At 36.3% G+C, this 12,769-nt stretch overlaps 1 protein-coding gene across 4 annotated transcripts in view; it reads right to left on the bottom strand.

Moving 5' to 3' along the window:
• Positions 1-522: 522 nt before the first annotated feature.
• Positions 523-12,769, bottom strand: part of BTAF1 (B-TFIID TATA-box binding protein associated factor 1) — a 116,866-nt gene continuing 104,619 nt past the window's right edge. For all 4 annotated transcript variants that reach the window (XM_037156691.2, XM_037156692.2, XM_037156694.2 and 1 more), the window contains 8 exons: positions 11,701-11,842; positions 11,486-11,616; positions 9,714-9,839; positions 8,345-8,497; positions 6,004-6,215; positions 3,756-3,915; positions 3,235-3,405; positions 523-1,757 (listed from right to left, as the gene is read on the bottom strand). In XM_037156691.2, coding sequence (XP_037012586.2) covers positions 1,614-1,757; positions 3,235-3,405; positions 3,756-3,915; positions 6,004-6,215; positions 8,345-8,497; positions 9,714-9,839; positions 11,486-11,616; positions 11,701-11,842 — 1,239 coding nt within the window. In that variant the 3' untranslated portion in view covers positions 523-1,613. The remainder of the gene's footprint in view (positions 1,758-3,234; positions 3,406-3,755; positions 3,916-6,003; positions 6,216-8,344; positions 8,498-9,713; positions 9,840-11,485; positions 11,617-11,700; positions 11,843-12,769) is intronic.

Here is a 12,769-nt window from a genome sequence, read left to right on the forward strand (position 1 = left end):
TTGTCCCATAAAACAGTCAGTCACAGGTCTGACCCCCGGGTTAGGGCATGTACAGGAATCAACCAATCAGTGTTTCTCTCGGTCTCCCCCCATATCAAACCATCCTTGGGTGAGGATTAAAAAAAATTTCAACTCGGGTATCCTGGCTCAGCTAGCCAGTGCTATATAGAATGGATATTCTATGTAAAGTCGAGCGTATCCTTTTGGTCTTTCACTTTGTACAAAGAAAACACAGGTGCATACATTTTACAGTGTCGATCTTATTTATTGTTCTCTGTGGAATGCTGGGTTTAATGGCACAGTATGTTGTCAAAGCTGCTGAAATGTGACACACGTCCGTGTCTAAATGCTGCAGAACAGTGTGGCTGATGATTTTAAACAGAAGTGTTATGTTACAGTTGAGGTCTGATGGTTTTAAACCAATGCCTGTGTGTATGGCCAGCCACAAACTCTAGGGATGTTCATTATCTGTACATGTATATACAAATATGTCTCATACATATATATGCACACAGGCATGTATTAATTTGTGAAATTTATAAAACTATATACATAGACACACATGCACGTCTATACACACATACCCACCCTGACCCTTGAGCTCACTTCTTCAACACTAGTTAATCAGCTCAGGCCCAGTTATTATTGCTGCCCAGTATAGTGACTACATGATTTCAGTACCTAGCACCTTTTTGGATGCAGGATGGGTGTATGTCTGTGCATATAGAAATGTATATTTATGTATGTTCGTACATATAAAGGAATTATGTCTCCCTTTTATGCTTCAATCATGCATTACTTCAATAAACAGTCTTATCACCATAGGTTTTGGAATTCTAAACAGTGTAAAATCTACTTCTGGAAAACTGTATATGTTTATAGTTACAAAAAATATATATATATATGTCATTGAAACCTATTGTGTATATATGTTCTTTGAATCTGGCTATATCCTAGCCATTACATAAATTAAAAAAACACCCTCTTAATAGGATGTTATTATGGTAGCCTTAAATAGACCATTACCTATGTTTAGAATAGTGGATATATTTTAAAAGTTGACAAAATCATGTTAAAGATTTGAAAAACACTATGCATCTGCATTAAATATATAAAGGTTTACACCAAGGGCATGGTTCAATTCATTGTCTAAGATTTTTCATGTTCCAAGAGTGACCAATTATCATAGTCATTATTCTTAAAATTATGGCTCATTGGGCCTTTTATACAAAAAAGCCCTATTTTAATCATATATAAAAACAAGTTCCATTTAAAAGGAAAACGGCACGTGTCCACACACTGAAGTGCCGTGTGCAGACAGGAGGCCCGCCCCAGTGAGAACGCCTCGTGGCAGCATGTGTAAACCTGGTTCGGCTCCTCGGCTCCGCATGTAAAATCTAAACCATTTCACATTAACATTTAAATTTAATACAGTGCAAATATGTGAGAATAACTTGTTCCCCCCAGTGAAACAAGAACCAGCGTTATGCTGAATATTCTTCAGATCTATTTACACATTGAGCTAAAAGTTCACCGTATAAACTTTGAAATTTGCTGAATATCAGCAGAAATGTAACCGAACTAGCAGCAATTACATTAACAACATTTGATAGTTACTTGAGAGATTGCATAAAATTTTCCAGGCTGTACTCTGAATCATACTGTTCTTGATCCCAAAGATCACTCAGGTTTTCAAGAATTGACTTTATACTTGCTTTTCCAGAAGTAGAGGTGTCAGTTTTTTCTGCTTTTCCATCCTTAAGAAAAATTGGCACAGAGAAAATGAAGAATTATTAAATAAAAAATTAGATTTTCCTTTAAAATGTCATACTTGTTTCTAACATTGCACTTATGCAACAGAGTTAAGTGATGGGTAAGTTCATCTCATGAGACAGCTTATTTTGTTTTCCCACAGGCCTAATAATTTTATGATTTTAACTTTTTTATTTGGGAAGAATTTTAAGATCACAGAATATAAGAACATTACAAAGAACTCACTGTTCACTGTGTCATGTCGGCTTTGTCACTCTCTCCCATATATATATACATACACACATATGTATGTACGTATGTGTATGAGCTAGACATATAGTTAAATAATAAACAGCTCTTTATCCAAACCATTCAAGAGTAAGTTGTAATTGTTATCCATTATCCCTAGATAGAAATAAGCTTGTATTCCTCAGAACAAGAACATTCTCTTATATAACCAAAGGTAACATTACAATTTAATACAAACTGATATATTAAAATGCTCTAATATGTAGTTCATATTCAAATTTTCCTATTTGCCCCACTGGGATCCTTTTTAGCAATAGTTCTTGTTTCCCTGGAACATCCCTCCCTGAGACCAGTTCTCCTTGCTAAAAGCCACATGTAAGAATATTCTTTCAAACAAAATAGAAGCTATTTGAAGGCAGTAATCCATGTTTCTTTGAGCCTTCTCTTTTCTAGGTTATACTTGCTTTTTCAACCTTACCTTATATGACATGATTGAAGAACCCACCTCCATTCTGGCCACCTCTCAGGACTTACATAATATTCTAAAAGTGGCTGAACACACACAGTACAGTGGACCTACTTTCTCTCAGGTTTGGACATTACATTTCTGTTATTACAGCTAGTTTAATTACACTATCTAAGGTCAGTTCTCACCATAATTTGTACTGGGTGCGCAGCTGCCTTTCTCAACCTAATGCAGGACTTTAAATCCAACCCCATTTGTTTTACATTATTAGGCTGACTGATACATCCAGCTGGTGCATCCTTTGACTATGGATTACACAATAACAATAATGGCTACTATGTACTGAGAATCTATACTAGATACCCTTTCTAAGTGTTTACATATACTACTTTAACTTCATAACCATGCACTGTTATTCTCCCAAGGGTATAGATGTTGGTTAACTTCCCTAACGTCACTGGTTAACAGAAGGCAGGGCAAAAAACACAAACCCAGGTTTAGCTGACTTCAGTGACAAATGTTCTTTAGTAGGAAAGGACTGAAGAAAGAAATCTTGGGGCAAGACACTGGAGACATTAATCAAAGTCAAAACTCTGAACATCCCCTAGAATCCTGGAGAGTTTTATCTGGATGTCAAAAATTCCATCAAAAAGTTGTCTAGTTGATACCAAAGTGAATGCCTTTTGCTACTCCTTTCAATACTTTCACCAAGCAGTCTCAGGAAGGCTGTGCATGCATTAGAGAGCAAACTGTGTTAAATTCTTTACCTTATCAAGTGTAAACAGATCGAGCAGTTGATCTGTCCCCATACTCTGCAAACTAGAATTCTCTTGGCTGATAACTGTATTTGCTATGTTCATCTTGAATTTCTGCAAGCCCATTATTTTCTCTTCCAACGTTCCTCTTGTTATCAATCGGTACACGTTAACCACACGTTTCTGAATTAAGAAAAAGCAAATGTAGCACAAACTAACTGATAAGGTTTGAGGTTCAACAAAAGAGGGGGCTTGCATTCTTAATTACCATCTAATTATGGTTGGGTTCTCTTTATCTGGCCCCATGAGCTTAAAATGTTTGCAGAGAATCACAGAATATTAGGAACAGAGAGCGTCCCACTTTTCTTAGCCCAAGCCACTTCATTTAATGCGTGAGGAAATGATGCCACAGAATTAAGTGACTTGTCTAAGGTCAAACATTTGTTAATATCAGAATAGGAACTTAAACTGATTGTCTTTTTGAGAAGTTTTCCCAGCTTGCAGGTTAACAACTGTAAGTGGTGACTTTTTACCTGCCCAATGCGATGGGCCCGGTCCATGGCTTGTAGGTCACGCATGGGGTTCCAGTCATGCTCTACGAATACTACCGTGTCAGCGCCTGTTAGGTTAAGCCCCAGGCCACCAACGTGAGTTGTAAGTAAGAGAACATCTATGGATGGATCGTTGTTAAACCTAAAAGTGTAGATATTTAAAAATAAAATTAGTACATTTCTTTCTAAAGTACCTACACTACAGAAATTGGACTATTTAATAAAAATTAAAGAACACAAATGAGAATACTTCTTTACAAATCTATTACACAGACATTTCTATGACCACTTAAGATGAAACTATATTCTTTTATTGGGTTGGCCAAAAAGCTTGTTTGGTTTTTCCTGTAAGATGGCTGTAATAGTGCTTTGTTGTCTTTAACTTCATTTGAAACAATCTTTTTAGATTGTAACAGCTGTTAGACTGTAATTTTGTGACAGCTGTCATATCAGCATGCATTAAAAAAACTTACCAAAATTGGTGAATTTTTTGGTAGCCATTTTAATATTAAAAATGAAAGAAAATACACATTTTCAGCATATTATGCTTTATTATTTCAAAAAAGGTAAAAATGCAAATGAAACAAAAAAAGATTTGTGCAGTGGATGGAGAAGGTGCTGTGACTGATCAAACATGTCCAAAGTGGTGTATGAAGTTTTGTACTGGAGATTTCTCACTGGACCATGGTTGGGTAAACCAGCTGAAGTTGAGAGCAGTCAAACCGAGATGTTAATTTTGAACACCTGATGTTCTACCATGAAGAAGATAGCTGACATAAAATATCCAAATCAATAAACTTACTGGTGAAAATGAAAAATGTATACTTCATCTTGAGGAAAAACTAAATGGGAGTTTTGGCCAACCCAATAATATATAAGGTGGGGCAAAAGTAGGTTCACATTTGTTCATGTGGAAAAAAAAACAACAATAAACTGTGTTTCACGTATCAACAATTGTAAACCTATTTTTACCCTACCCTGTACTTAACATCTTTAGTAGAAAGAACGTATTCTAGAACACGTCAGAAATTTTACAAACAGAAATAAATCTAATAGGATTATATTTTAGAGTATCAGATCAAGGCTAAGTTCCAAAAATGTAATTAAACACTAATTATAATTAAGACAAAACTCAACTATGAACCTTTAGGGAGACAGAGAAGACAATGGGGGAAAGGCCAGATCAATTGGGGAAAGCAGAGGACAAGTTGTTGAGGGTTGCTGCTACTCCTAGAAGGAGCACTCCTAGAAGGTATTCACAAAGGACATTAGTAACTTCTAGGAAAAAAGAAAAACTAACGTTAATACCAAATTACCCTTTACTACATCTCATGATGAGACAAGCAATGGGCTTTGTACTTTATATGCATTATGCCACTCAATTGTTAAAGCAGTTCTATGAGGATGTTATCATTGACCTTATTGTAGAAAGATTCCGACTCTGCGGGTGGTAACAGGACACGGCCTAAACAGCACAGACAGGAGCCACACCTAGGTCTGTCTGCCTCCAAAGCCCGTTCACGCATCTCTAACTGTATTGTGCCGAACCGTCTCTTCAGGATGCATGTTAAAAATGCACACTCTTGAGGTTAGGAGGTCTGGGAGAGAACCTAAGAATCTGCATGTAGAAACCTGCCATTTCTAAAGCAGAGGGTGCAGGCCCCACTTACAAAGCACTGTACTCACTGATTTCGCTTCCTAGCTGGGCCGGCTCCCAACTCTTCTGAACAGAAACACAGAGATCAGGATACAGATCTCAGCTAAGCCACTTCCTCCCACCCCACAAAAAGGTGAGGTGAAATTTAGTTATTTCTATTTACTGTTGCCTTACATTTCTTTCATACCTTTCAAAGTGCTATCCTAATACAGTCACACTTTTTTGTTCAACTAAAACTATTCAACTATATTTCTGGAGGTCTATATTTTTAAATTTTCTCAATTTGTTTTGTAGTTTTCTCTCTCTCTCTCTATATATATATATTTTTAAATCAATGTATGGCTGCTTCTGGTGTATCGCCTGCTGGGAACTGGCCTGCAACCCAGGCATGTGCCCTGATGGGGAAATCGAACCGCGATCTTTTGGTTCCCAGGCCCGTGCTCAATCCACTGAGCTATACCAGCCAGGGCTTGTAGTTCTATATTTTTGAAGAAAATACAATGAGGCCAACTTCTATGTAAGTCATAATACATTGACGATAGCCTCGATTTACAAGTTTTAGAAGCCACTTACCGTGAAACAATGGAATGCCTCTGACCAGGAGGTATGCTTCCATCTAATCTCAGGTAAGTGACCGTGGGTAAGTGAGGTTTGAGAAGATCATATTCTACTATGTCAAGCATGCTTTTCAGCTGACAGAAGATCAGGATCCTGTGCTGGGCCACCACAGACTCTGTGCCACTCTCTGAAGTGCTGCCATTTCCCAAACCACAGTCCAACAGCAACTTGAAAAAAGAATCAGTTCTTACACAGGTATTCGATAAAAGCAGGTAACCAATAGTTTTTGAAGCTATACCTCATATAAAATGGTTTTTAGATTATTTATTATCTATTAGGCAGTGTACGTATATAACTATACAACTATATACTGACATGCTTACAGTGCCTAAACTACTCAGTACTCAAAATAATACTCAAAATTTGGTCTGACTGATATAAAATACAGTGAAACTATGATGACCTCATTATGCTGCATTAATCCTATCAAAATCATATTAGCTTTATTAACCAGCAAATAGTTCATACAGCAGGTGTGTAGTGAACTTGCGATCAGCGCAAACTCAACTTTACCCTATATAAACTGTTTGCCAAGTCTGACATAACTTATTATATATTTACCTAAGAGTTGTGTTTTAAAATTGACTCTGCTTATTGCCCTTAAATGTCACCTACAGTTTCAGTTCATTCCACTCTACCAAAATTTTTAAATATTGGCTCTGGCAATATTAAATACTTCTGGCACTATTACCAACTGAAGAAAAGAAACATTTTTTTTTTTTTACTTCTCCTGCCAATCTTTTAAAAAGCAAGTTAAGATTTCTACTTCAGAGAACTGAGGTATTTTAAATAAAAGAAAGCAAGTTACTACTCTCCTGAGACAGAACTCTCACTCTGAGTAGCTGAGAAGAGCTAGGCAAATGGAAAAGCAGAGTTCTAGAAAAGCCCTCCCTGAGTACAGCCACAAATAATCTGGGCCTAAGGTACAGCGTTCCTAAGCTTCCAGACACTCAGGGTGACAAGAGGCACTCTAAAATGAGAGATACTTTTTACTTTTTTACCTAGTTATTACTTACACTAAGGTGCAAAAGTACAGGCTAAAAATAAGTTAAAGCCTATAGTAGAATTATAATGTGGATGAAATTCAATTTTTATTCAAAAATTGATTATAATGTGTCAGTGTGGATCTAACTGTTGAAAAACAATGAATCTTATAAGAAAAAAAAAAAAAAGGTGACTTGTTATGTAAAAGGGATCCTCAACAAGATTAGCACCTGATTTCTCATCAGAAACCATGGAGGACATTACCAAGAAAGGGAAAGACAATATACAGGAGGGGAGTAAGTATTCAGTATTTGTAAAACATATCTGGTAAGGGCTTAATATCTACAATATAAAAGAATCCCTAAAGCTCAACCAAAAGACAAGCTAATCAAAAAATGGTCAAAGGGATTTCCACAAATATACATAAATATCCAATAAGCACATGAAAAGATGCTCAACGTCACTGGTCATTAAGGATAGCAAATCAACAATGAGATACCATGTAATAATGCCTACTAGAATGACTAATAAAAAAAAATTATTGCAGAGGATGCCGAGAAATTGTAACCCCGGCACATTGCTGGTGGGAATGTAAATGGTACGCAATGGAAAATAATTTGTCAGCTCCTGAAAAATGTCCACAAAATTGCTGCAGGTTACAGCTAGCAATTCCACTCTCAGGTCTGTATCTAAAAGAACTGAAAGAGGGACACAAATACTTATAAGCCAATGTTCACTGCAGCATTATTCACAACAGCTAAAAGGCAGAAATGACTCATGACTGGATAAACAAAATGTGGTATATAAATATAAATAATAGCAGCAATAATGGAAATTATTCAGCCATAAAAATGAAGTACCAATCCATGCCAACATGAATAAACCTCGAAAACAAGCCAGTCACGAAAGGACAAATATGATTCTACTTACATGAAATATTTAGAACATGCAAATTCATACAAACAAAGTATATGAGAAGTAATCTAGTGTTGGGGGAAAAGATGTATGGGAAGTTACTGCTCAATGGGTACAGAGTTTCTCTTTGGGTAGAAAATTTTTTAAAATTAATGCTGGTACCAGTTGTACAACATGGTGAATATAAATAATGTCACAGAATTATACACTTAAAGATGGTTAAAATGGCACATGTATGCTTATGTATATACTTTATCACAATTTTTAAAAAGCTATACCAAAAATTTAACAAACCAAATTAAAAAATAAAGTGGCACATATGTCAGTAATCTACTGAAAAGGCAAATTTACTTAGATTAGGAATGCTTAAGATCTAATACTTAAAAGACCTACTTACTTGCTTCAAAGCTGAGAGTTTAGGGGCATGTTGAATATCATGAAGAGAAGAATTCTGAACTGCCAGTTTTTCAGTAGTACTCTTGAACTCTGGATGTTGAGGTGTTAAGACTAATGCTGGATGGTTGCACAGTTTACGTAAGTACTGTAATGCCTTTAAAAGAAAAAAGTATAGATATAAGTCCACCTCACATGCCACAAATGTTTGTATCTTTTCCTACTCTATTCTCTGTCTAGAATGCCTTTCTTCCTATTCTCACCACTCCTACCCATTCTTCAAGAACCAATTCAAATATCTTGTATATGCCTTCACCCACATTTCTTGTGCAGTCTGTATTTACTTTTGAGAACATTTGTAACTTGTATAAATTATATGTCTGTATCCCCTACTAGACAACGAGCTTCTTATGGCAGAAAGACCTATTTTGGTTCAACAGGTCTATGGCAGGAGGCTGAGAAACTACGTGGTTATTTCAAGTGGTTGTGTTTGAGAATCAGAACCCTACAGGATCTCTTGTTTTCTTTGATTCAGCCACACCCTTTCTCTTTTGCTTCTTACTTGGGTTATAATGATTCATGTCTCACCTTTGGCACAGAGATTTGAATTAGCAAGCTCCACTGAGACTGCTGGGCACTGTAATAGAAACTGTCGGAGATACAACCTTTTCCCCTCTTCTATCTTTAAAAATGCTACAGTATTTAATGTATTAGTGGCAAGGGGGTTTGGGAGGATTTCTACAGTGGAACACTTCAAAGGGGAAAAAGAGGAAGTTGACATTTTCCATGTCTTTTTCATTTGCTATGCCCTCCAGCACAAGGCCTCAGGATTCTGTACTTTTTGTATCCTCAGTGCAGAATCACTTCCCCCTACATATTCACCATTCCTCAATCCACCTTCAGATCTCTACTAAAATTTCATATTTTTAGTACACCCCTGTTCCCTCAATTAAAAATCATAACCTGTCCTGAAATCTATACTGTACAACCCCATGTTCTGCTTTTTTCTCTTACATACTATGTATTTCACTTATTCATTGTTCGTATCTACAAGGGAGAAAACCTATTTTGTCTACTGTTTGAATTAATCCCTGAACTTAAAAAAAGTACCGCCTTGTAGGTGTTCAATGTAAGATTTTTCTACACTAAAACTACTTTAATGTAATAAATACATTATCTTGCATGTTTACATTTAATTTTAACATTAAATCATTAATTATGAATATGAAAATAAACAGTTTAACCTATTTTTAAGAATGTATACAAAGTATTGAAAAATTTTAAATACACCCATATTTCAGTGTTCCATGTACAACTTGCTGCATTGAAGAATACTCTTAAGCAACACTTAAAAAGTGGGTTGTAATCTATACCTGGAATACATGGCCTGTAGCTTTAAGCTTTGGTTTTTCAGTTTCTTCAGAAAGTGCAGCTGAAGAAACTGTTTCATCAACATCACACTTGGCGCGAGACTTAGCAAAATCCTCATAGAGCTGAACCTGTAAAATTTCCCCCACAGAAGAAGTATACTTATTTTCAGTTGTTGAAAAGATAACTAGCACAGGCCAGTAAGAGCAATAAGAAGAGATCAACCCTCATTAAGAAAATAAATCATGACACCTATATTTCACTACTAATTACAGACAGTACACTGCATCTTGGTAAATCCCTTTAAAATTACATTTAGAACACAAGTATGAAATTAAGTTTGGCTGCTAAAATATTAGTCAAATAGTTCTAGACTCAAATTTTTCTACTCTGTTCAGAAGATACCACGAAATACAATACCACTAAAAGAGAACTGAACCCTTACAAGTAACTGAGAAAATCTCCCTTAAAAGAACTCTATAGGTACATTTCAAGAGACCAATTTTTAAAATAATACTGCTACCTAAAAGGGGAACGCATATCAAACTTGGGTCTGGGTTCTGCTTGTACATGCTAAAACAACGCAAAAGGGAAGAAAATCTAGAGTGCTAAAGAACAAAAGTCAGAGTATAAAGACCTATGAAAGCTGAATAAAGCCAATGTCACTCCCTCCTCAGCTCCCCTCCTCCGTACTACTAAATGTACTTTGTGCGACATTTCAACACCATTGCCAGTATATCACCACCGCTTTTTTTCATATGGCACCTTTTCTATATTGTACTTTAAAAAGTCTTTATATCTTGTTGCCCATAAAATATTTCTTTTAAGAAACATGAACCTTATTTTTACAAATAAGAAATGGAGGCCCAGAGAGGAGGTACATAAGATGATCACAGAATTCTTAGCATCTACAGAATTCTTAGCATCTACATTAGTGTCTTGCCCATTGCAAATACTAACAGGTTAACTGTCTACACACTGGAGGGGAAAGAAGGTAGGTTTGTAGGTTATATCTATATATCTTTTATTTATTTAATCAACTCATACTACTGAAATAGACTGATGAATAGTAACCTGGAACATAAGGTAAATATTCAAACAGAAAATTCTGATTATAGGCCATGACTTAGTAGGGTATGGACTGTAAGGGACAGTTTCCCCTTACGAAATACTACATAAGGAAAGTCATACAAAAAATTCCTTTGATAATGGTCTCTGCGTATGAAATCAGAACTGTGCAGAAGCCAAAATTTCTAAAATTTATCAGATATGCAATAATACATTAAAAGGGATGAGGTACCCACTCCCCCAGGTTTGAAACTCAGCTCCAACATGTATTAGCTATATAACCTTGAGTGAGTTGCTTAACTCTCTGAGCTTCAGTTTCCTTATTTTTAAAAATGGGGATTGACAATACCTATAATACTGTTGTGAGGATAAGACATTACAGGCAGATTTTTTGGCCCTAATAAACATTTCAACTATTTAACCTTGCAACTTTTTCAATAGACATATAAGAAAGAAACTATGCTACTAAATTTTGTTTTAATGCTACAAATTAATGGGTGTGTGTTTAATTCAAAAGACACACCCAAAGATATCTATATACACAAACAGATTCATTTAAATCTTATCTACATCTGTATGAAACAGATTATTTTTCAAGTCTAGGAAAGAAGAAGCTAGATTAGAGCGACAAAGGCTATCCCCCTTTATTCAATACTTGTGTGGCTTATTCAAAGCATTCTACTAATAAATATATCATCAGATTCCTAACCTGGAGGGGACTAAGATTACAGTAATAGTCTTGAATAATTTTGGGTGGAAGGTCCTGCAAAACATCTTCTTTCATTCTTCTCAAAAGAAATGGTAGGACTTGGCGGTGCAGTGCATCCATTGCAAGGACACCTGTTAATAAGAAGAGAAAATGGCTCAAAAAAGTTAGGAATAAATTACATCCATGTGTACAGAGAATATATCTCTTTTTCATACCTGCTTCTTGTTCTCGACTGGAGCTTCGAGCATCCCTACTTGCTAATATAGGTTTACCATATCGAGCAGCGAACTGGCGTTCAGTCCCCAAAAATCCTGGCATGAGGAAATCAAATAATGACCACAATTCCAAAACGTTGTTCTGAATACAAAGAAGGAAGATATGTTACCTTTTGTACTGGGATTATTTACTTAACACTTAAAAAACGAAATATTAACAAAAGCACATCTATGTCATTATAATGACATAGATGAGAGAGGATCACATTTTTAGGTATATGGTATATCTATATTTTAATGTGTAAAATTCAGGTTAGCATCCATGGAGAAAATACTTTATCTTATGGATAGAAGTTTTCAAGTTTCCTCCACCAGATAAGCCTTGGTCCATAGTGTTTAAATCCTATTGGTGGCATAAAGTAAATAAAGAGCCAAAGGATGAATGACTGTGTTTCTGGTTCTTTTAATTTTGACATTCAAATTAATGGCGAGATTTAAGGAATGTGGCCAAAATCACCATTTCTTTAACAAAGGAAAACCCTGGAAGAGTTTGGTTATATGTCAAATCTGCCCAATATTTATGGGTTATGAGGAACAGGCACAAACTCTCTCCAATTCTGTTGAAGCTTTATTGTGGGGGGAGGGAAAGAGAGAGAAAGACAGGGAGGGGAACAGGAGAGAAAGAAACATTTTCATTTTGGATGCTTTCCCAATGTGTGTGTATATCATAAGTTGCCACTGCACCCTTTAACCAAGGGGTCCCCAACCCCCAGACCAGAACCCTCCTGCTGCCTGTTAGGAACTGGGCCTTGCAGCAGGACAGCAGGAGGTAAGTGCAGGCAAGTGAGGAAAGCTTTGAGTACCGCCTGACCTCCACCTCCTATCTCCTCCCCACCACCCTGGTCCATGGAAAAACTGTCTTCCACCAAACCAGTCTCTGGTGCCAAAAAGGTTGGAGACCACTACTTTAACCCTTCCAGATGCCCTCCTCAACCTGCTCAGGATCTAGCTTACCACACCTGACTGCCCTCCCGTAGGATGGACACCCTTCAAATCACACTTAAGTTTT

This window comes from Artibeus jamaicensis, unplaced genomic scaffold (assembly GCF_021234435.1).
Source record: "Artibeus jamaicensis isolate MK-2021 breed Jamaican fruit bat unplaced genomic scaffold, CSHL_Jam_final contig_332, whole genome shotgun sequence".
NCBI lineage: Eukaryota > Metazoa > Chordata > Mammalia > Chiroptera > Phyllostomidae > Artibeus > Artibeus jamaicensis.